At 35.2% G+C, this 23,059-nt stretch overlaps 1 protein-coding gene across 1 annotated transcript; it reads right to left on the reverse strand.

Moving 5' to 3' along the window:
- Positions 1–1,704: 1,704 nt before the first annotated feature.
- On the reverse strand, positions 1,705–22,322 carry LOC123530096 (TNF receptor-associated factor 3-like). Its single transcript, XM_053517700.1, has 5 exons — positions 22,209–22,322; positions 21,889–22,002; positions 16,393–16,600; positions 12,480–12,718; positions 1,705–12,354 (listed from the first exon to the last, which is right to left on the reverse strand). The coding sequence occupies exons 1-5, from the start codon at positions 22,245–22,247 to the stop codon at positions 12,019–12,021; spliced, it is 936 nt and encodes a 311-aa protein (XP_053373675.1). The 5' UTR covers positions 22,248–22,322; the 3' UTR covers positions 1,705–12,018.
- Between the last annotated feature and the right edge of the window lie 737 nt (positions 22,323–23,059).

The following is a 23,059-nucleotide window of genomic DNA, read 5'->3' on the forward strand; positions in this document are numbered from 1 at the left end:
GGTCAGAAAAAGGCCATAAATCTGCCAAAAATAGCCAAATTGTGGCTAAAATTGAACTTAAAACAAATTTTAAGTAAAAAAGGACCATTACTCTGCAAAACATTAACAGGTTGTAACCAAAATCAAATATCAAAAACAAATTTAATCCATATCCTTTCAAAAGATATCAGTTTGACATCGACATGTTGCTGAAAATAACTCTGATAAAAACTTTAATGTTGTAACCAAATTCAAACTTGACCTGTATCTTATGATCATATACTTGTGTACCAATACTGAGCTCAATCCACTCATCCTTTCAAGTTATCACAGGTGCACAAAAAATATCATTTGAAGCACTAGCTATGATTACAACATTTAGTTAATTTGTATCTTAAATACATACATCCTTCCAAGTGGCAACTCTAAGTGCAGTTTGGTGAAAATCAAAATATAAATGATATAAACAGTTTGACACAAAATGAGACATTTATTAAATGAAGCAGTGTCCCAATCTCAGAACAAGAAGCAATATATGCCAAAGTGTACCAAAATATTTACTGAAAAATATTTTTAAATATAATAAGCAACTTCAATAAATAAAATATATAGAAACAGTTACTATACTGTGTTCGAGAAATGTGTTTAAACGTATGCATTTTATTGATAACTTTTTTTAAATTTCACCAAAGAAATAAGTGTGACAATACAAATTCCCTTACTGCTTAAGATGTTTGTAAAAGTGTGGGCAATATGATGATAGTAATACAGTTTTGTGTTTTTCACATTATTATAATTCATCAATTTGGCATACTTTTGAAACTACTGATTGCTGAAACAAAACAATTTCTTATTTGCATGGGTTATACTTTAATGTTTCATTTTAGCAGGAAATCAAAAATAACAAGAATATCACTTAAGAAAGCCATCGTTCCAGTGCATATTATTTTTTACATTTGATGTAAGATCTAAAGATAAAATATTTTAGTGAAAGTTGGGCAATGGATATCTATAACTATTCTACACCTATTTTTCTTTTCCAATCAGGAATTCACATTTGAACCATGTGACAATCCATTACATTTCTCTTCTGGATACATAATATTCCGTACTGGAAGACATAAAAAAAAAAAACACTTTAGATTTGAATCTACATGTATACTAAACGACAAAGCCACTGATCGATAAAAGTATCTTCATAAATATCTACATCAATACATCCTTGGTATGATGCTTCTGTGTATGTTAATAGATGGAATTTTGTCTGTCTGGTGGTTTTTCCATTTTTTACTGAGAAAAATAAGCATAGAATAAAGAGTTCAAAATAATGTTAACTTTTTTTCAATAGTACTAAAAATTTTCACATTTATGCTTAGCTGGGTTTATATGAAAAATTTCAACAAGAGGGCCCTGAAGGGCCTGTATCGCTCACTTTACCTAGTTATTATCCTAGATAGCCTAGTATCTTATCTGAATTAGATTTCATAGATACAAACATTTTGACAAGGGTTAATATAAATCAGATCATTAGCCAAGTTTTTCAATAATTTGACCTAGTGACATAGTTTTTGACCTTGGGTATCCTGCCTTTTAACTTGACCTAGATTTCATACAGACAAAATTTCTAAGATTTATGTTGATCAAGTTGCCTCTGGAGTGTTAACAAAGAATTTCTATGATTTGACCTATTGTCCTAGTTTCACACCCCCCCCCCCCCACAAGTGACCCAGTTACAAATTTGTCCTTAACTGTAAACAGACAAGCATTCCTACAATGCGCCATGCATATCAGGTAGAAAATGTGGCCTTTTTGAGTGCTAACAATGTCTTTCTATAATTTGACCTACTGACCTAGGTTTTGACCTAGATAATCCAGAATCAAACCTAAACTATATTTCATAGAGACGAACATTCTGATAAAGTTTTACAACATCAATTAGAAAATGTGACCTCTTGAAAGTCAACAAGGTTTTCCTATGGAAGACCAAAAAGTCTGGTATCCCAGTTTTGAACCCGACTTAGATTCCAAAGAGGCAAACAGTCTGACATAGTTTTATGAAGATCAAATAGTAAATGTGGCCTCCAGAGTATGCACAATGTTTTTCTATGATCAGACCTAGTGACCTAGTTTTGGAACTCAGGTAATTCAGTTTTGAACTACAACTAGATTTCATACACACAAGTCAAACATAAAATGTGACCTCTAGAGAGTTAACAAGTTTTTTTATGATTTGACCTTGTGCTCTAGTTTTTTACCTCAGGTAACTCAGTTTTAAACTTGACATAAATTTCATAAAGGAAAACATCCTAAATTTCATGAAGGCGAGATAAAAAATGTGGCCTCTAGAGTGTTAACAAGGTTTTCCCATTTACTGACCTAGTGACCTTCTTCTTGACCCCAGCTGACCCAGTAACAAATTAGTCTGAGACTTTATTAAGGGTAATATTCTGAACAAATTTCATTAAAATTGGGCTGAAACTGTGACCTCTAAAGTATAAAGTCCAATTGTTGACGACAGGTGACAGACACCGGATGATCACAATAGCTCACTTTGAGCACTTTGTGCTCAGGAGAGCTAATACATGGATTAAATATATATTTTTTGTATTTCTACTGATATTATTTTTATTACTTCTTGGAACAGAAAGATAAAATATCAATCAGCTGACAATATTGATCATTTTGAAATATATTAATTCTTGTTTCATCCTACTGGAATCATCAGCTGAGAAATGTTCTTATACTCAACATTTATTTCAATTAACATTTATTCACAACTACAATTGTTTTTGTTTGACCTCACACCAATTAACCAACACGTATTATAACCAATACACACATCTAGATAAGTATTCAAACTGGTTTCTGGCTGTCAACAACTTGTAATGAAAACATATATACCTTAGTCTTCTTTTAGATTCGAAAAGTTAAATTTGCAACATCTTTAATTTTTCCTTAATTTAGTTGACAGCCTGTCAATATAGTTATTAGATATTTGCAGAGATGCAAGTTTTTTCTCCCCATTTCCCAAGTTTAAATTTCACATCAATAATATACACTTGTTGAATGGTTTTGCCTGTCAATAGTTAAAACCATTGCCAGAGGCCTTAAGTATTTTAACACTTTACATCAGATTTCAATTTTCATAGTTTTTCTACAGGCTTTTACTTTTGCCAAGCAAAATACAGTGTTGAGCATTATACAGCTCAATAGTATACACTTTCTGAATGGCTTCCCAGTCAAAATAATTACCCAAGGTTTGACGGACTGGGGGCCAATAGTTTTGACTATAGACTGGTAAGCCATTCAGTATGATAAATATCATAAAATAATTTTTTAATTTTATCTTTAAAATTCTGACTGATTAACTCAGTAAATATGACACTACTGAGTATATAGTGATCATAAATTCATAATGTAATAGAAACTACATAGCCTGTTCCCCTATATTCTCGTGGTACTAGTGACATTAAATACAGTTAGCAAGCAAATGAAAATATAACAGTTATTTTGTTTAATAACTAATTTAAAATAATTCCTTATCTATCAAAACATACAAGTTTTGACACAAAATATAATTAAAATACTCCCGACAATCACGTGTCAACATGTACACTTTCTACCATTTTGATTTTGTATATCCTTGGTACTTTCGCGTTAAAGATGTTGTTGTTGTAGTTGTAGAAGTATTGTTAGGTTACATACCACGATATTTGTTTATTTCCGGTACACTAAGGAATTTTGTGTCTGTGTGTAAAAATAAGTTTAATTATAACAATATTGGTAAAACTATGTGAAATGTTCCACACCCAGTACTTAACAATTTACTCATTTTGACAGCGTGTACACCTGAAAGAGCTGTCCCTTCTCACAACCCTGACCTTTGAACCTTTGTATGTGACCACTAAAATAAGTCTGTTTCGGAAAATATGGTACCAAGGCGAGAATTAAAGGGAAGCGGGGCATTGTGGGATCGTCGTTCATCTGAATCGGGCATATTTATAACAGACGACATAAACAAAACATTGGTGAAAACGGTTAACATGTGAAAAATACAGGATTTGGGTTTAATTGGATAGAAATTTAATTATTTCAACTATTTTGCATGTTAACTCACCAAAATTCTATGCATTCTGGATAAATTGATTGAAATTTGAACTGAAAATGGAAGTAGGTTGTTTGTTAATGATGTCAAGATGACGCTGCAGTGCAAAACGAGAATAACGCGAAATTACCAATGATGCGAGAATACCGCGGACGACTATACTGGCAACTTATATATAATAAGTCATATAATAACACAAACTATGGACCCACAGTTTATTTAAGGAGCTGTGTAATAGCTGAAACTGTTATCTGTCCATCTGCATGTCTGTCTGTAACAATTGGAAGCGAATTCATAGTGATTTTTTTCCCCGGAAATGCATTCTCTTTACAAAAATATGATTTTTTAAACAAGATAAAATGAATTAAACATCCTTAATCTTTAGTGGTCGACTTACTAGAGTAAAGAAATCTGAAGACCCTAAGACAAAACCAGTGCAATCACATGTTTAATTACCTTTGGTAGTCCAGAAATTATGTACCGGGCAAGGTAATGGGATGGATAGAATCACTGACTGAAGGACAAAGTGGAAACAGTAACTTTTTGGGAAGCATATAAATCAACTAGAATGTGACTGTAGGACACAGGGTGTTCCCCCCACTGGTACATTTGTCACAAATAAGGGGCAATAATTCAAATGTGTGCAAGGTCACATCACGATAAAGACTCCAGCAAGGTTTTCTGAATTTACATCTAATACTTTTTGAGCTAGGCACATAATTAGGTGAAAAAGTGCATTCTTTTTACTATTTCAGGGGCCATAACTTTAAAAATAGAGGGTGGAGCCAGCCACAAAATTAGAGGTGTGCAAGTTTATATCCTAAAAAAGACTTGTGCAAGTTTTTAACCATTTATATTAAATACTTTTTAAGCTAAGTGCGTCACAAGGTGAAAATGTACATTTTTGACTATTTCAGGGGCCATAACTCTAAAAATAGGGGGCGAACCCAAATGAACTAGAGCTATAACTAAAGGTGATGAATGTACTCCCACATGCACTGACACAGTACATTGTAATTTGATGCACACAAGATAACATAATTATGTGGACTGTATGTATATAGACTGTATGTATACAGTATAGTAACAAAAAACAAACCCATAACTATGCAGAATATTTACTAAAAGAACGTAACATGCACCATGCACAACTAGGGTTGGTACTGATCACTTGTGTGAAGTTTCATTAAATTGTGTGGAATGGTTCGGAAGATTAGGTGTACACAAGATTGCATATGCAGACTGTATGTACGTAGTATGTTAACAAGAAACAAAGTTCCATAACTCTGCAATTTTTGTTGTTGAAAGAACCTAACATGCCCCATGCACAACTACTGTTGTTACTAATCACTTGTGTGAAGTTTCATTAAATTGTGTCAAGAGGATGAGGAGAGATGGTGTGCACAAGATTGTGTCTATGTATATAATATAGTAACAAAAAACAGTCCCGTACCTCTGCAAATTTTTTTTTGAAAGAACCTAACATGCCCAATGCACAACTACTGTTGTTACTGATCGCTTGTGTGAAGTTTCATAAAATTGTGTCATGGGGATGCGGAGAGATGGTGCACACAAGATTGTGTCTATGTATATAGTATAGTAACAAAAAAAAACAAAGTCCCATAACTCTGCATTTTTTTTTTTCTGAAAGAACCTAACATGCCCTATTAATAACTACTGTTGTTACCGATCACTTGTGTGAAGTTTCATTAAACTGTGTGAAGGGGATGAGGAGATGGTGCACACAAGATTGTGTCTACGGACAGACAGAATGAATCTATATCAAATGCTTTTTGAGCTAGGCGTGTCACAAGGTGAAAATGTGCATTTTTGACTTTTTCAGGGGCCATAACTCTGAAAATAGGAAACGGAGCCAAATGAAAAATAGGAGGTGCACAAGTTCATATAATGATAAAGACTCATGCAAGGTTTCATCAATTTATATCAAACACTTTTCATGTTACACAAACTTCGGACGGACGTACACACAGATGCATTGACAAGACCAAATCTATATGCCCACACCACTCACGGGCGGGGGGCGGGGGTCAGATGCACAAAAATCATTAAATTGGGATAAACACTGGTGTTTGCTTGTTTTTGGCTTAATGCCATTTTTTTCTAAAGTATTTCATTTATATATATAATAGTGACCAATTCACTTACTGGTGTGTTCTGAATTCTGTACCAGTAAAAACCTGTTCGCTGCAAGTAACTGCCAGCTTCCCAACATGAATCTGAGGTGGCAGACAAATGATCTCAGACACAATGTTTTTCATCAAATGGTCACGGTGACATATATCTCACCCAGGTCAAACTTACATCCCGCAATTAGTAGATCTGCACTTTCCCTACTAAGTTAAGTGGGCGGACAAATACTAAAGTACAATAAAAATTAAACAAAGCTCCTAACAAGTGTATTTTACTTCAGTTGAAAAAATTATCCTGGGAGGCAAGTTTTACCCTAGACTGCTCACCTGAGTTTCTGACTTGAACAATTCTAGAAGAGGGTCACACTAAACAAGAGCTCGTCGAACACGAAATGCCCCCCTTGATGCATTTAGTAATTGCACAAGGAACAGAAATTATATGCTCACTGTAAATTAAAGTTCTACCATTCTGTTTTAATCTGACTTTGACCTTTAACCTAACAAGAGATTACAAAGTGATATTGGTGCCATCCACTGAGCCATTTTTGAATGTTCCAAATTTCAAGACTAGCTCAAGGTCAAAATCATGGTCAAATTTCATTTCGGTACAATATAATGTGTATGTGGTCCAAATTTGAAAACTGTGGCTTGAGAAATGTTAAAGTAGGTCACTAGATCAATATCAAAGTCAAAGTTCATTTCGGTTGACAGAAATATGCAAGTGCTTCAAAATTTGGAGGCTGTAGCTTGAGAAATGTGAAAGTAGGTAGTAGGTAAAAATCAATGTCAAATTTCAATTCAGAACACAATAATATGCATGCAGTGCAAATTTAATTCATGGTGTACACTGTCTGTTGCTTGAACATGTCATCATCCTCTCAGGTAATCATTTAGGTCTGTCAAAAAAAAAACTATCATAAAACTATGAATTAAAATTTGGTCAAACAGTTGTTAACTCAGTTGAGTATTGAGTGTCTACTGTAAAGTGTGCTTTTGTGTACAGGTATACATTCAATTAATATAGACGATTGACTGGTTAAACTCAAAAGTACTATTTAATGACATTTCCATTTCCTGTATTTTTTCAAATGTACTTCCTAATGCTCTTCCAGAATGTGACAACTTCCCAAGATGAAAGTAACAGGTTTGCTTTAAGTCTGTCATACCTGTTGAGAAATTTAACATGACTGCTCTCTGTATATTGTGCCTATATATATATAGGGCAAAACCATTGATATTATACATCATTCTACAAGGATGGTTGGAGAAAACTTTTCAAATTTCAATTCTAATTGAACACTGGTTTACATTTACTGAAACGTACTAGTAACATTAGTTGTCATTGCCTCTACCTACCTGATTTTTTGGTAAATAATTTATATCTAACACAAAATACATTTATTTTAAAGTAAAATTGCCATGGTTCATCAATATTTATTTGCTCAATGCTAACTTATTACACTGGGACCCCGTTATAACGCTGTTGTCGGGGTCCAAGGTTCGAGACCCGCGGATGTAGCGGAGTTAAATTTATAACGCGGGTTGATTGTATCAGCGGTATACGCAATACCCCACCCACAGGTAACGTATTTTGGACGCTGTTTTATGTTAATAAGAAATAAGAATCGTATAAACGGGACATTTATTTACCTTAAATGCTACTGAAAAATACATTAAAAGAATTATAACGCTGTGTCATCTTTTCATTTTGTCGTGATTCTAAAAGAAAATTGGATTTGTGTATCCCGGAAGTAAACATATATAACGCTGTGTGAGGAGTGCGCGGTCGCGAGAATTACATATGCAATGCAATTGCACTGGGGGTTTATGTAACTAAAAGAGATAAAAAACGCGGACAGTCTTAAAAAAAATTAATTTTGAATACATGAAGGAAATTGATAAATAAGATAGAAATTTTTTAAATCACCGTCGTTGATATACAATATTAAAAAGGGAGCACATTCTCAGTATGGCTTTCAGTGCGTCGAATCTTCGTTATTTCCGATGAATTGAGTGTGATGATTACGAAAAATGGCTGCAGTTTATTACAAAACTGGGCCTGTTGTTCGATTTTTTATTCACTCAAGTGATCATGTCATCTGCTTAATTGGTGCAAACTTAAACGGTTGGATAGTTGACTGACCAATGTTACACGCTTGTTATGCAAACAATCTAATTTTGACATGATACTGATTGCCTAATTGTCACATGTCTACATGTATTCAAACTTTAACAAGAGATCACAGAGTGATCTTGGCACACACCAATGTGCCATTTTTGAGTGTTCCAAATTTCAAGACTTATTGACTAGATCAAGGTCAAATTTCATTTCCGTACACAACACTGTGCAAGTGGTCCAAATTCGAAAGCTGAGAAATGTGAAAGTAGGTCACTAGATCAATTTCAAGGACAAAGTTCTTTGTACACAAAACTATGCATGTGCATCAAGTTTGAAGGCTGTAGATTGAGAAATTTGAAAGTAGGTCACTAGGTCAATCTTAAGGTCAAAGTTTATTTCGGTACACAAAACTATGCAAGTGGTCCAAATTTGAAGGCTGTAGCTTGAGAAATGGGAAAGTAGGTCACTAGGTCAAAATCAAGGTCAAATTTCACTTCAGAACACAAATCTATGCAGGTGGACCAAATTTGAAGCCTGTACCTTCAAAAATGTGAAAGTTGGTCACTAGGTCAATGTCAAGGTCAAAGTTTGTTTCGGAATACAGAACTATGCATGTGGTCCAAATCTGAAGCCTGTACCTTCAAAAATGTGAAAGTAGGTCACTAGGTCAATGTAAAAGTCAAAGTTTGTTTCAGTACATAAAACCATGCATGTGGTCCAAATTTGAAGGCTTGTAGCTTGAGAAATGTGAAAGTAGGTCACTGGGTCAAAATCAATGTCAAATTTCATTTTGGAATACAAAACTGCATGTGGTCCAAATTTGAAGGCTGTATCTTCAAAAATGTGAAAGTAGGTCACTAGGTCAATGTAAAGGTCAAAGTTTGTTTCGGTACACAAAACCATGCATGTGGTCCAAATTTGAAGGCTGTAGCTTGAGAAATGTGAAAGTAGGTCACCAGGTCAAAATCAAGGTCAAATTTTATTTCGGAATACAGAACTATGCATGTGGTCCAAATCTGAAGCCTGTACCTTCAAAAATGTGAAAGTAGGTCACTAGGTCAATGTAAAAGTCAAAGTTTGTTTCAGTACATAAAACCATGCATGTGGTCCAAATTTGAAGGCTTGTAGCTTGAGAAATGTGAAAGTAGGTCACTGGATCAAAATCAATGTCAAATTTCATTTTGGAACACGAAACTATGCATGTGAACCAAATTTGAATCCTCTACCTTCAAAAATGTGAAAGTAGGTCACTAGGTCAATGTCAATGTCAAGGTCAAAGTTTTTTTTCAGTGCACAAACTATGCATGTGGTCCAAATTTGAAGGTTGTAGCTACAGAAATGTGAAAGTAGGTCACTAGGTCAAAATCAAGGTCAACTCATGTCAAGGTTCATCTTGCCGCTCAAAACCATACATGTGGTCCAAATTTGAATGTTGTAGGTTATTGACAAGAAGTTTTTAAAAGCTTTTCCCTATATAAGTCTATATGAACCATGTGACCCCCAGGGTGGGGCCATATTTGAACCTAGGGGGATAATTTTAACAAACTTGGTAGAAAACCACTAGATGATGCTACATTACAAATATCAAAGCCCTAGGCTTTGTGGTTTGGACAAGAAGATTTTCAAAGTTTTTCCCTATATAAGTCTATGTAAACCATGTGACCCCCGGGGCGGGGGCCATATTTGACCCTAGGGGGATAATTTGAACAATCTTTGTAGAAGACCACTAGACGATGTCACATACAAAATATCAAAGCCCTAGGCCCTGTGGTTTTGGACAAGAGGTTTTTCAAAGTTTTTCCCTATATAAGTTTATATAAACCATGTGACCCCCGGGGCGGGACCATATTATACCCCAAGGGAAATAATTTGAATCATCTTGGTAGAGGACCACTAGATGATGCTTCATACCAAATACAAATGCCCTAGGCTCTGTGGTTTTGGACAAGAAGATTTTCACAAAGTTTTTCCCTATATAAATCTATGTAAATTATAGAAATAAACAAAGGGCCATAACTTATTAAAAAATTGGTGAACCAGTCTGATTTTCAGGGGGACACAACTAGGGTACCAATACATCATTCTGACAATCTTTGGTCAAAATCCCCCTGGTAGTTTCTGAGGAGTAGCGATAACGAATTGTTAACGGACGGAAGGACAACGGACCACGGACGCAGAGTGATTTGAATAGCCCACCATCTGATGATGGTGGGCTAACAAAGGCGATATGCAAACAAGTAAGCTAGCAGACTGACAATTATTGATTTTTGTCACAGTTGTCATGGAAAGGTGTTAATGTACACAGGTACATGTAGTTTTAAACGCTGGTTATGATCAAATTAAATAACATCCGCAGATTTTTTCTTTCTTTCTTTCTTTTTTTACCCTCTAAAATTTGGGAGCCAAGGCCATACAGCGTTATAACGAGTACCGCGGTATATCGAGTAGCGTTATAACAGGTTTCAAGTGTACATTTTGCCAAATGAAATGACAATTAAATTAGAAGAGTAGTAGAGAAGCATATGCGCAATATATGATTTTGCATGATAAAACTAGCATTCATGATTAAAGATTCATGGACAAGCTGCTGAATGGTAGATCTGAATCTGGTAGTTACTATCAAAGTCTTGCGTTTAGAAAACAATACTATACTGTCATTTAATATACTCTTACATCTAATTAAGACAGTGTACTTATACACAGTATGAAAATCTGGTACAAATGTATTGGTACGATGAAGAGGTAAATGTTTAAGTGTGGAGTTTGTTTCAAGATAAAAATCTGATATTTCCCGAAGGTGTCATTTTACTTTAAGTCACATATTGTATGTTTAAAATTCTGCCATAATTTACAAGAAACAATTTATTACCATCAACTTCCATACCCACAGGCTAAACTGTCTGATTTCCATGAGAACAAATTAAATTGTAATTTATTTTCAATGTGTTTACATCTTTCTTTTTCCTGTCTGTACCATTTTTAAATCAACAGAAATGTTTTGTTTGTTTTGGGTTTAACGCCGTTCTTCAACAGTATTTCAGTCATGTAACGGAGGGCAGTTAACCTAACCAGTATTCCTGGATTTTGTACCAGTACAAACCTGTTCTCCGCAAGTAACTGCCAACTTCCCCACATGAATCAGAGGTGGAGGACTAATGATTTCAGACACAATGTCGTTTATCAAATAGTCACGGAGAACATACGCCCCGCCTGAGGATCGAACTCGCGACCCCGAGATCCGTAGACCAACGCTCTTACCTACTGAGCTAAGCGGGTGGGCTGGGTAGTTGGTGCACGCAAATGCTTGAGATGCAACCAACCTAGCAACTCCATAAACTCCCTTTCTTTCACATGCTACATATTTGATGCATGTATCAGCCATTGTTCCGTATTCCAATACAATTGTACCCAGATGCCCAACAGACTTCGTAATTTGCTCCCTATGTATTAAGATCCAGAAATAAAAACATGACCATGATGACAATATGAAGCAAAGTTTGAATGTAACAGAAGCACCTGGATGTACAACAATGGCTATAGCTGGGCTTATTATCATGTTGGCATCAAAACATACAAAAGCTGAATGGTGTTTATGAAGAAACAAGGAAGGCGAAGTTAAAAGCATTGTTTTTGTGTGTATACCCCTGACACAATAAATTGGTGTTTTAGGGATGATTGAGATTTGTTAAATCAACTTGAAATTTTATCATGATTGTGTCATCCTTCACATACTTTGGTGTTTCCAGCACTGCATGTGAAACAAATAGAGGACATCCAGATGCAATATTCATATCAGTAGTTGGTTTTCTGAAGCTACTGCTTGTAGGATCTGGTCTGAAGGAGTCAGAAAGGTTGCACTGTCCAGTCTCCTGGTCTAGCAAGGTCATCGTTACCTTCTGCTGGAATGGCCAAGGCAGGAGGTTATCATATTCTCCTCTCATAACCACAAAGAACAAACTCATGTGGCTTCCCTTTCCCATTCCATCCCCATTTAGGTAAACCTAGAAAAGCAAAATACTTGTTGGTGAAGAATTCATGACATTCACAACAATGACTGCTGTAATTTCACAGCTCACAAAGTCTTTGTGTAACATCAATGACATGTCAGGGACTAAAAATATATTACCCGAGCACACATCTTGTAACCATATCTGTGTGTGTAGAATGGCTGACTGTATAGTGAGAGTGTTCTTCCTTGTACTGCATCTTGCTTTCTTCTTGCGTAGTCCCTCAGTTTCCACATCAATGTACCATCATAACTTGCTGTTTCTAAGATCTGAAACCTTAGGTCTAGCTCTGCCATCTGAACATCTATCTGTGCAAACTGACTGTCATGCATATCTATGCGACGTTTTAACTCTGGGGCTGCAAAATACATAAATGTTCTTGGGCAAAATTCATTTCTATTTCTTTCATGAACAAATTCCCTCCTGTGAATTCTGTAAAAGAACTATATTGCTACAACAGAAAAAGAAACAAATATATACTGAAATGCAGTAGAGTAAAAGAAAACAGATGTTACTGAGAAAGGACACATTTAAAGGAAAGATTAGGACTACATGTACCTATATTTGGACTACTTGTGACTAGACTGGAACTTACTGAAAATAGCTTTAACATACACCTAGGAATGAGGTAAGATTTAGTCCAATTTGATTGGCCTATTATGTAAACAAACCCAAGAAGCGATTTTTTCAAAATTCAACTTTTTCTCTACTTCATTTATAGTAATTCATTATGCATTTTGTCAATATCTTGGTACAACTGATGTATATTGATAAAGTTTTATGAAAGCTTTTCTACAACCATGCCAGTAACATAAACAGGGGGTCTAGTTAGTTTATACTAATTTGTTTTAGCTCGATTGTGAAGAAAGCTTCAAGCCTATTGTAACCACTCTCGAGTCAGCTTTCTGGAAAAACCAATACTAGTGTCATAAGAGAAGTCATGGTCATGACCCCAGTGTGGCTCGAACCCATGACCCCTGGTTCGAACGGCCTACACCTTATCCACTAGACAACCGCTCCCCTGCTATTGTGCTGGGTCTGGTTAGGGTAAGGTATCGACAAAAACATACAATTAAAGTGTCTTCATTCATGTCTTTTGTCTGTTACTTTGTTGGAACTGAAATTGCTGTACATACCATAATATATCATGGAACTCTATAGGAAAACAACTGGTGCCATGTAACAATGTTTTTTAAATGGACTGATGACCAATCTCAACAAGTATGCCCACGGGCAGAATGTCGAGCCCGCCAGCTGTCAAGAGTGACCTTGACCTTGTTCTTGCGCAGGACACTCCGTCTTATGATGGTGAACATTCATGCCAAGTTACATCAAATTCCCACCATGCATGAAGAAGAAATGCTCTGACAAACTTCAATTTGACCTTTGACCTCCAACTGTGACCTTGACCTTTCAGATAGGAACATGGGGTTCGAGCATGACACTCCTTGTCATTGAGGCAGTGCTCGCGCTGCCAATCGACATTATCGCCAAATGGCGATTATTTTATTAAAGTGCCGATTAAAACGCAATTTTTGGCGATAGAAAATGGCGATTAATTTATAAAAATGCTACAAAAAAAATATTGCAAAAAATTGTCCTTAAACTGTTGGAACATATGTAGTTTTATCGACAATTACGTGTGAAGTCGGTAGCAGGAAGCGTATTTGCCCAGAGGCATAATTACCCCTTCTAAACGGTGACACGCTTAATTGATTTGTTTATCGCCAACACGCGTACGAGGTATACTTCACTAATTGATCCGCATGTGTGCACTATTGATTGTATAGAAGTTTAAAGCAACAATTATCATCACTTTATCCTTGATCATTTAATCGCCATTAATTACCAAACAAACAAATTAATTAAACATAATTCCTTCAGATGTGAAATTCCTATGTCCGACTCGTGGCTTTTAGACGGCGAACAACAAGTGCGTTTTTGCATTCCGTCTGTCCGCAGACAAGCACAAATTAACAGTAGGGATTTACATTACATTAGCTTACACATTCTTTTTTGACCTTTAGAAAGTATCTTACCTTGACTGGCTCAGTAATTTCCTTAAATCCACTTAATTTTACTCGTATTTTTCAAAACCAAGACTTTAGAAACATAATATTATCACTGACAATGTCTGTGACTTAAATAACGTAACTTAAATTTACCCAAATTTTTGACACCTGCCATCAGAAACTGGGTTAACCTGTTTGACAACTGTTTCTTTTAATGTGTGCCGACACCCTCAGATCAAAGAAGATGTGTATTCCATGTGATGTCATAGTGATGTCACTGCTATTGACATGTATTTAATTGAGAACCAGCATCAATACACACCTGTTATTAAAAGTGACTTTGAGTGCATTATAGCAAGAGTGAAAAAAATACTTTAATTTGCAGTTTCAAGTAAATCACATTAGATTCACAAGGTTTACAAGGATAAGAAAACAGAATCATTTTGAGTGAATTTGTTATTTACTTTAAATCAATAGACTTAAACAAAGACAGGAAATATTAAAAATAGTAACATTACATTAAGCACATTTAGTTCCTTTTTCAGCTTGCATGTCATGGTTTTAAAATATTTCCACATTTTCCCTAAAATCTTGTCACTTCTCCCTAAAATCTCTCCCCTTCTCCCTAATCTTAGCTGAGGGAGAAGTGACTTCTCCCTAAAATCTTAGCCTAGCTTTAAAGCCCTGACTTTCGTCACAAAAAGTAATGATCATTCTTGACAAGAATTCACAATGGGTCACATACTAAAATGGTATTTTCAGTGACATCTGAATACAAACAACTGAAGATATGCATAAATGTATGATTATTCAAAGCCTATGATAAACATGAAAAATGATAACTGAAAAATAAAATGTGTTGATGTGTTTCATGAAAAAAAAAAATAGTTATAAATACCCTGTTTTATGTTTTTCTTTGAAATGCGAAAGCGCATGCGAATTACGCGCGCGCCAAGTTTGTCTATTGATTTTTTCCCTGAAAAAAAGTGTCTATTAAATTATAATGGCCAGGGCTAGCACTGTTGAGGTATACATTCATGCCAAATATAAACAAGATTGGTCCATGCATGTCAAAGTTATGGTCTGGACAAAATCGGACGGACGCAAGCACGCACATACACCAACCCACCAAAAGTGACGCATGCTCATCTCTTCTTAAGTGTGAAGCTTCTTATGAAGTTTCAATGAATTCTATCCAGTGGTTCTGAAGAATGCTCTGGACAAGAAATGGTGCTATAGTATACCTTTTTTTGAATAATCAAAGGGCAATAACCAAATCACCAGAACATGAAGACAATATGCATGTCTCCTCTTGGGAGTGAAGCTTCGTATGAAGTTTTGATGAATTCCAGCTAGTGGTTGCTTAGGAATACTCCAGACCAGAAATAGTACAATAGTATTTGTTTGCTTGTTTTGGGTTTAAAGATGTTTTAAAACAGTATTTCAGTTATGTAACATCAGGCAGTTAACCTAACCAGTGTTCCTGGTACCAGTATAAACCTGTTCTCAGCAAGGAAGTGCCAACTTCCACACATGAATCCAAGGTGGAGGACAAATAATTTCAGACACAATGTCTTAAATCAAACTGTCACAAAGAACATATTCCCTGCCCAGGAATCAAATTCACAACTCAGCGATTAGTAGATCTGCGCTCTCCCTATTGAGCCAAGTGTGTGGGCTAGTATTCCAGCAAGTGGTTGCTGAGGAATTCTACGAAAAAGAAATAGTACTATAGTATACTAATGGTGAATAATCAAAGGTCAATAACTCAGTGAAAAAAATCATCCAACTTGAACATGTAGATAATATGCACATTTCCTCTGAAAGTTTCACTAGATTACAACCAATGGTTGCGGAGAAATACTACAGACAAGAATTGTGGGCTGGATGGACACATGGCCAGACAGACAAACAGCGACTATATGCTTTCCATTTGGGAAGCATAAAAAACATTATGCTTTATGGATAATAACAATAGTTCTCAGGTTGACATTGTTATAAAATTATAGTATTTGTTTACCTGAAGCACTTTCTCCTGATCCAGAACCAGAACGACCTTCATTTAAGCTCAGTCTCTCTAATTGCACCACCTGGGCACGAACCTGTGTCAGAGACGTCTGCATTGTTCGCACATCTCTATCATGGCGTTCAACAACATCTTTTTTTGCCGCACCTTCAGACTGCTTTTCCAGATGAATAACACGCTCAGTTAAAGAGACCATCTTGAGCTATAAAATTTTAAGAATTTAATCTATTACTATGCATTAAATTATAATATCTTATACTGTATACACAATGAACTGGCTTTCCAGTTTGCAGATCCTCTCAAAATTCATTCTCTGACATAAAAGAAAACATCCTATTTTTCTCATACTGATTCTGGTGATCTGTTTTTCTTCTTGCTGAAAATTTTAAGCTTAGTTTTTAATGATTACAAGGTGATGTTTTAACAAAACTAACAAGAAATCAGTGGTGAACAGAAGGCAACAAATCTGTATATTGGCCAGGGACATAAATGACATTAAGGTGAATATTTTGATGTTCTGAAAATTGAACAACACAAAATCTTGTTTTATTTGAAAATTAAACAGCATATAAAATATGTAAATTTGTCTTAAAAATGATTGTCAATATCCTGATGTATGATTGAATTCTTGAAAAAGAAACACATGAAGGGGGTCACACTTCTTGACAGTTCAACACTTGTAAAAACTCACCATTCAAAAGAACTATTACTAATTTTCAAAATTGCGGAAAAAGATGTTTAACCTAATTAATTGAAATTTCAGCACTAGGACATTGTTGCAACTGCATTACAACAAGAGCTCGTAGAACACGAAATGTTGCCCTTGATGCATTCAGTAATTGCACAAGGAACAGAAATTATTTGGTCACTGTGCACTGGACATTTGACATACTGACCTAAAATCAATAATTTACCAGTCATAAGTAAACTCTGCATCAAATGTGATCTTAGACCAAAGAATTCTCTACTTATTTGGCAAAAAAAGTTCTACTGTCCTAGGTCAATGTGACCTTGACCTTTGACCTCAAAATCAATAGGGGTCCTCTGCTGGTCATGACCTCCCTATCAACTTTCATGATCCTAGACCCAAGAGTTCTCAAGTTACCATCCGGAAACAGTTTAACTGTTCCAGGTCACTGTGATCTTGACCTCGACCTTCTAAACTCAAAATCATCTGCTGTTCATGACCAGCCTCCCTATCAACTTTCATGATCCTAGGCCAAAGCATTCTCGAGTTATCATCCGGAAACCGTTTAAATGTTCTGGGTCATTGTAACCTTGACCTTTGACCTCTAAATCAATAAAGGTCATCTGCTGGTCATGACAACACATCCTATCAATTTTCATGATCCTAGACCCAAGTGTTCTTGAGTTACCATCTGGAAACCGTTTAACTGTTCTGGATCACTGTGACTTTGACCTTTGACCTACTAACTTCAAAATCAATAGGGGTCATCTGCTGGTTATGACCAACCACCCTATCAACTTTCATGATCCTAGGCCCAAGCGTTCTTCAGTTATCATCTGGAAATGGATTGGTCTACATACAGACCAACAGACAGACATCTGCAAAACAATACACCCCTCCTTCTTCGGAGGTGGGCATAGAAATTGCTATATGGAACCTATGGGTATGGACTTCATGTCATTTGTTGTGACTGATGATGTTAAACAACTATCAAAAATTTAAATCAAATCCCTTCTGTAATAACAGAGATATAATACGGCTATTTAACCCTAGCACCACCACCAAAAAGTGGTGATAAGGGAAGGAGCTATCAACATTTTGTGGTGCAGCTATCACCGGTTTAAAATTGTTAAGATTGACTTTTGGTCTTTTTATTGATGTAATTTATTTTGAAAATTGGAGAATGTAATGCTGTTAAAGAACACCTTTACTACAGGTTGAATGAAATTATTTTTAAATATGTAAATTGTGGTGTAAGCTTTTCTCCTGATTCGGATGTTTGCATATTTTGATACATATGTATATTCCAACTACATTTTGATGCATAGACACATGATATGAACATTATCACATGTGCAAATTGTCTAAATATGTATAATACTTACACAGGCAAATATCTGAGTTAATAAAACCTCCCTTTAAGGGACTTTGCCAGTATTTTCAAAACTTGTGAAGCTATCGCAATAGTGGGGGCACTTTTATGTTTGCCTTTTACTGTATTATTGCGGCTTTGAATTATCACCACAATACTATTTTAGATCTGAACAAAATGAACATATTTTCTTTCTCATATAACCCACAAATTTCCTATCAAAGAAAGTAAAAAAGAAAAGATTAAACAGTACATAGCAAATCATCTCAAAATGAACAGCGCCCACCAATTACATTTCCTGTAGCCATTTGTTTCTTCAAGAAATGTGTCTAACCTGCCAAATGTCATCTGCATTGTATCATTCTATTGCATCGACAAATAGCAAACATGCAACATTATAAAGAGTAATTTTCCAGACTGCGACTTAATTCAGAAGTGTCAGAAAATCTTTTTTTTTTTCACATTTTCTTCTTCAAATATTTCTGTGTTTGGGTTTAGTGTTTTTTTGCAACATCAAATATTTCAAGAACATCTTCTAATACTTGGGAAATGGTTTCCTCCTAAAATTTTGTTTTGTTATCAGTTGACTTATTTGCCAAATATATGGCAGTTTTCATGTAAACCAAATGAGTGCAACAAGGTGTCACACGTATTTCCTCATTTCGCTATTTCAAGTATTTCTTAATATTCATTGTCATAATATCTAGAAGTGTTTCCTGATTTGACAGTGAATAGCTTGTCAATGTTGTACTCTGGAAGGTGATTTCACTTCTTATGATACAACTTTTGATTGATGAACAAATTTAGCCCTTTTGCATGGCGATACTTTCATGGAGGCTGACTTTTTGTTGTAGAACTTGCTTTCTATAGTAAACTTGTGTTTTTCTTTGAGAACAATTCCTTTTGGAGAAAAAGGCTTGGCAAGATATTAGGCTTTTAGTGGTCTTCCTTTTCTGCTTAAAACAATCACCATCTGCAATGAATAAACAGCATATGTAGAACTTTTCATAGTGAAAAGGTTACTGACAATCCCTGGAAGTATACCATGTTTCCCGAGAATAAAACTACTTATTTCTAGTCAAATATTTAAGACAACTATATGCCAGAGCACCTCCCAAACTGCACATCTCCACCACTGAATATACTGGCATATTTCTTTTGATAGAGGTTTGATTATTTCTAATGTTTGCACTTGTTTGTATTGTACTCATTTATATCATTTGCGGGGTAATGTTCATACAGTGTGTTTATGCATCAGAATGTGGTTGGAATACAAACATATATCAAAATACGCAAACATCAGAATCAAGAGAAAAGCTCTTGACATCTATAATTATTTAAATATTTTAATTCAATTACTGTCAACCTATACAAGTGTTTTCACACTGTACTCAGAATAATTAAAATATAAAACAAATTTAAATTTTACTTACCTGTTTACACTTTGAAACCGGTGACAGCTGAAACATGTAAATGTCAACAGCTCCTTTCCTTATCACCACTTTTTAAAAAGCAGTTCACATCGTAATGTATACATGCGCACATAAACAGAAAATAAAATTTGAATGAAATAAATAAAAACAATTTTAACAAAAACATTTAAATATACATGAAGCCTCAAAAGCGCAAGTTTTAAAAACCTAAGTTTTTCCTTGACTTGTAAAAACTGTTATTACAGGCAATGAAGTGATCCAAGTACTTTATTTATAAATTTCCATGAATTTCATTTAAGAATTCACGTTTTGACCAATATACCTTGTTTTCAATCCAGATAACCAAGGCTTTAACATGAAAATGACCTAGATATCCTACAGACAAATATTTTGACCAAGTTTCATGTAAAACAATGCTTTCTACAATGTGATCTAGTTTCAAACATCTAGCTTTTAGTCACAGTTGAATCAATTTTTGATAATTAGGCCTAGGTTATATAAAGACAAACATTCTAACTTACTATGGATTATGTAACCTGGTTTTATGAAGATTCAGAAGAAAATGTATTTGTTTGTTTGTTTTGGGTTTAACGCCGTTTTTCAACAGTATTTCAGTCATGTAACGGCGGGCAGTTAACCTAACCAGTGTTCCTGGATTCTGTACCAGTACAAACCTGTTCTCTGCAAGTAACTGCCAACTTCCCCACATGAATCCGAGGTGGAGGACTAATTATTTCAGACGCAATGTCGTTTATCAAATAGTCATGGAGAACATACACCCCATCCAAGGATCTAACTCACGACCCCGCGATCTGTAGACCAATGCTCTTACCTACTGAGCTAAGCAGGCCAGTTCAGAAGAAAATGTAGCCTTTGAACTGTTTATAAAGCTTTTTTCTATGATTTGACCAGGAGACCTAGCTTTTGACCCAAAATGACCAAGTTTCACACTCTTCTGAGATTTTGACCCAAAATGACCAAGTTTCACAATCTTCTGAGCTTTTTACCCAAAATGACCAAGTTTCACACTCTTCTGAGATTTTGACCCAAAATGACCAAGTTTCACAATCTTCTGAGCTTTTGACCCAAAATGACCAAGGTTCACAATCTCCTGAGCTTTTGACCAAAAATGACCAAGTTTCACACTCTTCTGAGATTTTGACCCAAAATGACCAAGTTTCACAATCTTCTGAGCTTTTGACCAAAAATGACCAAGTTTCACACTCTTCTGAGATTTTGACCCAAAATGACCAAGTTTCACAATCTTCTGAGCTTTTGACCAAAAAATGACCAAGTTTCACACTCTTCTGAGATTTTGACCCAAAATGACCAAGTTTCACACTCTTCTGAGATTTTGACCCAAAATGACCAAGTTTCGCAATCTTCTGAGCTTTTGACCAAAAATGACCAAGTTTCACACTCTTCTGAGATTTTGACCCAAAATGACCAAGTTTCGCAATCTTCTGAGCTTTTGACCAAAAATGACCAAGTTTCACACTCTTCTGAGATTTTGACCCAAAATGACCAAGTTTCGCAATCTTCTGAGCTTTTGACCTAAAATGACCATGTTTTACACTCTTCTGAGCTTTTGACCAAAAATGACCAAGTTTCACAATCTCCTGAGCTTTTGACCCAAAATAACCAAGTTTCACACTCTTCTGAGATTTTACTGAGACAAAACTTCGACCACGTCTGACTAAGCTAGGGCCAAAATTGTGACCTCGGTGAATTTGTTGACGACATACACTTATGTACATGGGGGCAAAAAAATAGCTCACCTTCAGCACTTTGTGCTTCAGTGAGCTAAGCAGCCTGTACCCTTCCTTTATGTTTTGGAAACATATCAACTTGTAGAATTTTCAACTAAACAAGAGTTTTTGGCATAAACTGGAACTGAACCAGGCAGGATATTAAGTTTATTGCAAACATGAATGCAGAAAGTTCATACATATTTTTCAAGTCTAGCCGCTGACTTAGTAATTTTATAAGGCAAATACCTTAAGGTCTTTGTTTGAATTCAGAACTTTCTCAAAGTTTGTTTTCATTGTACCCATTTCTCGGCTCATAGCATTTACTTGTTGTTTCAATTGATCTCTTTCAGCAGTAACTTCCTGAAATTAATTATATGACAGAAATTTAGAGTACTTGATGAGATACAACCAGTAAGTACTATCTACATGTGAATATATGTAGATTTAGATAAAGTTATAAAGAAATTTTTTTAGGAGAAACATGCTAAATTTGAAGATTTAAACAACCCCAGTAATAGGTAATTACAAACTCAAATTACAGCTTTTTAATTTTGACAAAAACTTACTTGCAGTTCACGTCTCATTCCCAAGCTCTGAACTTCCATATTTGCAGTATATACTGTGACATTTTCTAAATGAGTATTCAAATCGCTGACTAAATGTAGTGCAACTTCCTCTTCTGTTCCCTGCAGAATTGGATAAAGCAGTGAACACCTTTTAGTTATTAAACTTAATACTACTTGTGAAGATATTAAGAATGCTCTCAACTTGCTTTTTTCCTATAGCTAATGTATGTTATTTCTCAATTCATGGAATACAGGTTCTTAGTTATTTCTAGACTTTCTTTCAAGCTTCAAACTAAACCTCAATAAGACACCCTCTCTAAAGAGCTGCCTTGAAGGGAAAATTTCAACAAGCCAACAGGTGTTAAAACGTTGTTTTTATGTTTTGTTTTTTGAAGTATGTCTATGTTTGCAATGCTGAATAAGACCAATGACATTATATATAAATATGAATCAGTAAATGTTTGTTGATGGTAACTGAAACAACAATTTATCAAAAATGCCATTTTTTTCACTATAAATGCCAACTGAAGAAATTCATGTGTATACATAATTTATTCTGAAAATGCACTAACTAATTCCAAGCTAATTTATACTCACAGTGAAGGGGCATCCCACAGACTTAAATTTACATTCTTTAGGTTTACTTGGACACAAGGCTTTATGGTTATTAAGCTGAAACAAAATTGCTATTTTTTAGTACAGTATCAAAGTAATAAATTATTAAATGGTTCTGAATGTGTATACCAGATCTAAGAACAATATATCAGAAAACAAGAGGGTCATGATGACCCTGAATCGCTCACCTGAGTAATATGAGCCACATGTTTAAAATGGCACACTGATGCTAAAAT

The sequence above is a fragment of the Mercenaria mercenaria genome, chromosome 1 (genome assembly GCF_021730395.1).
Source record: "Mercenaria mercenaria strain notata chromosome 1, MADL_Memer_1, whole genome shotgun sequence".
Taxonomy (NCBI): Eukaryota; Metazoa; Mollusca; class Bivalvia; order Venerida; family Veneridae; genus Mercenaria; species Mercenaria mercenaria.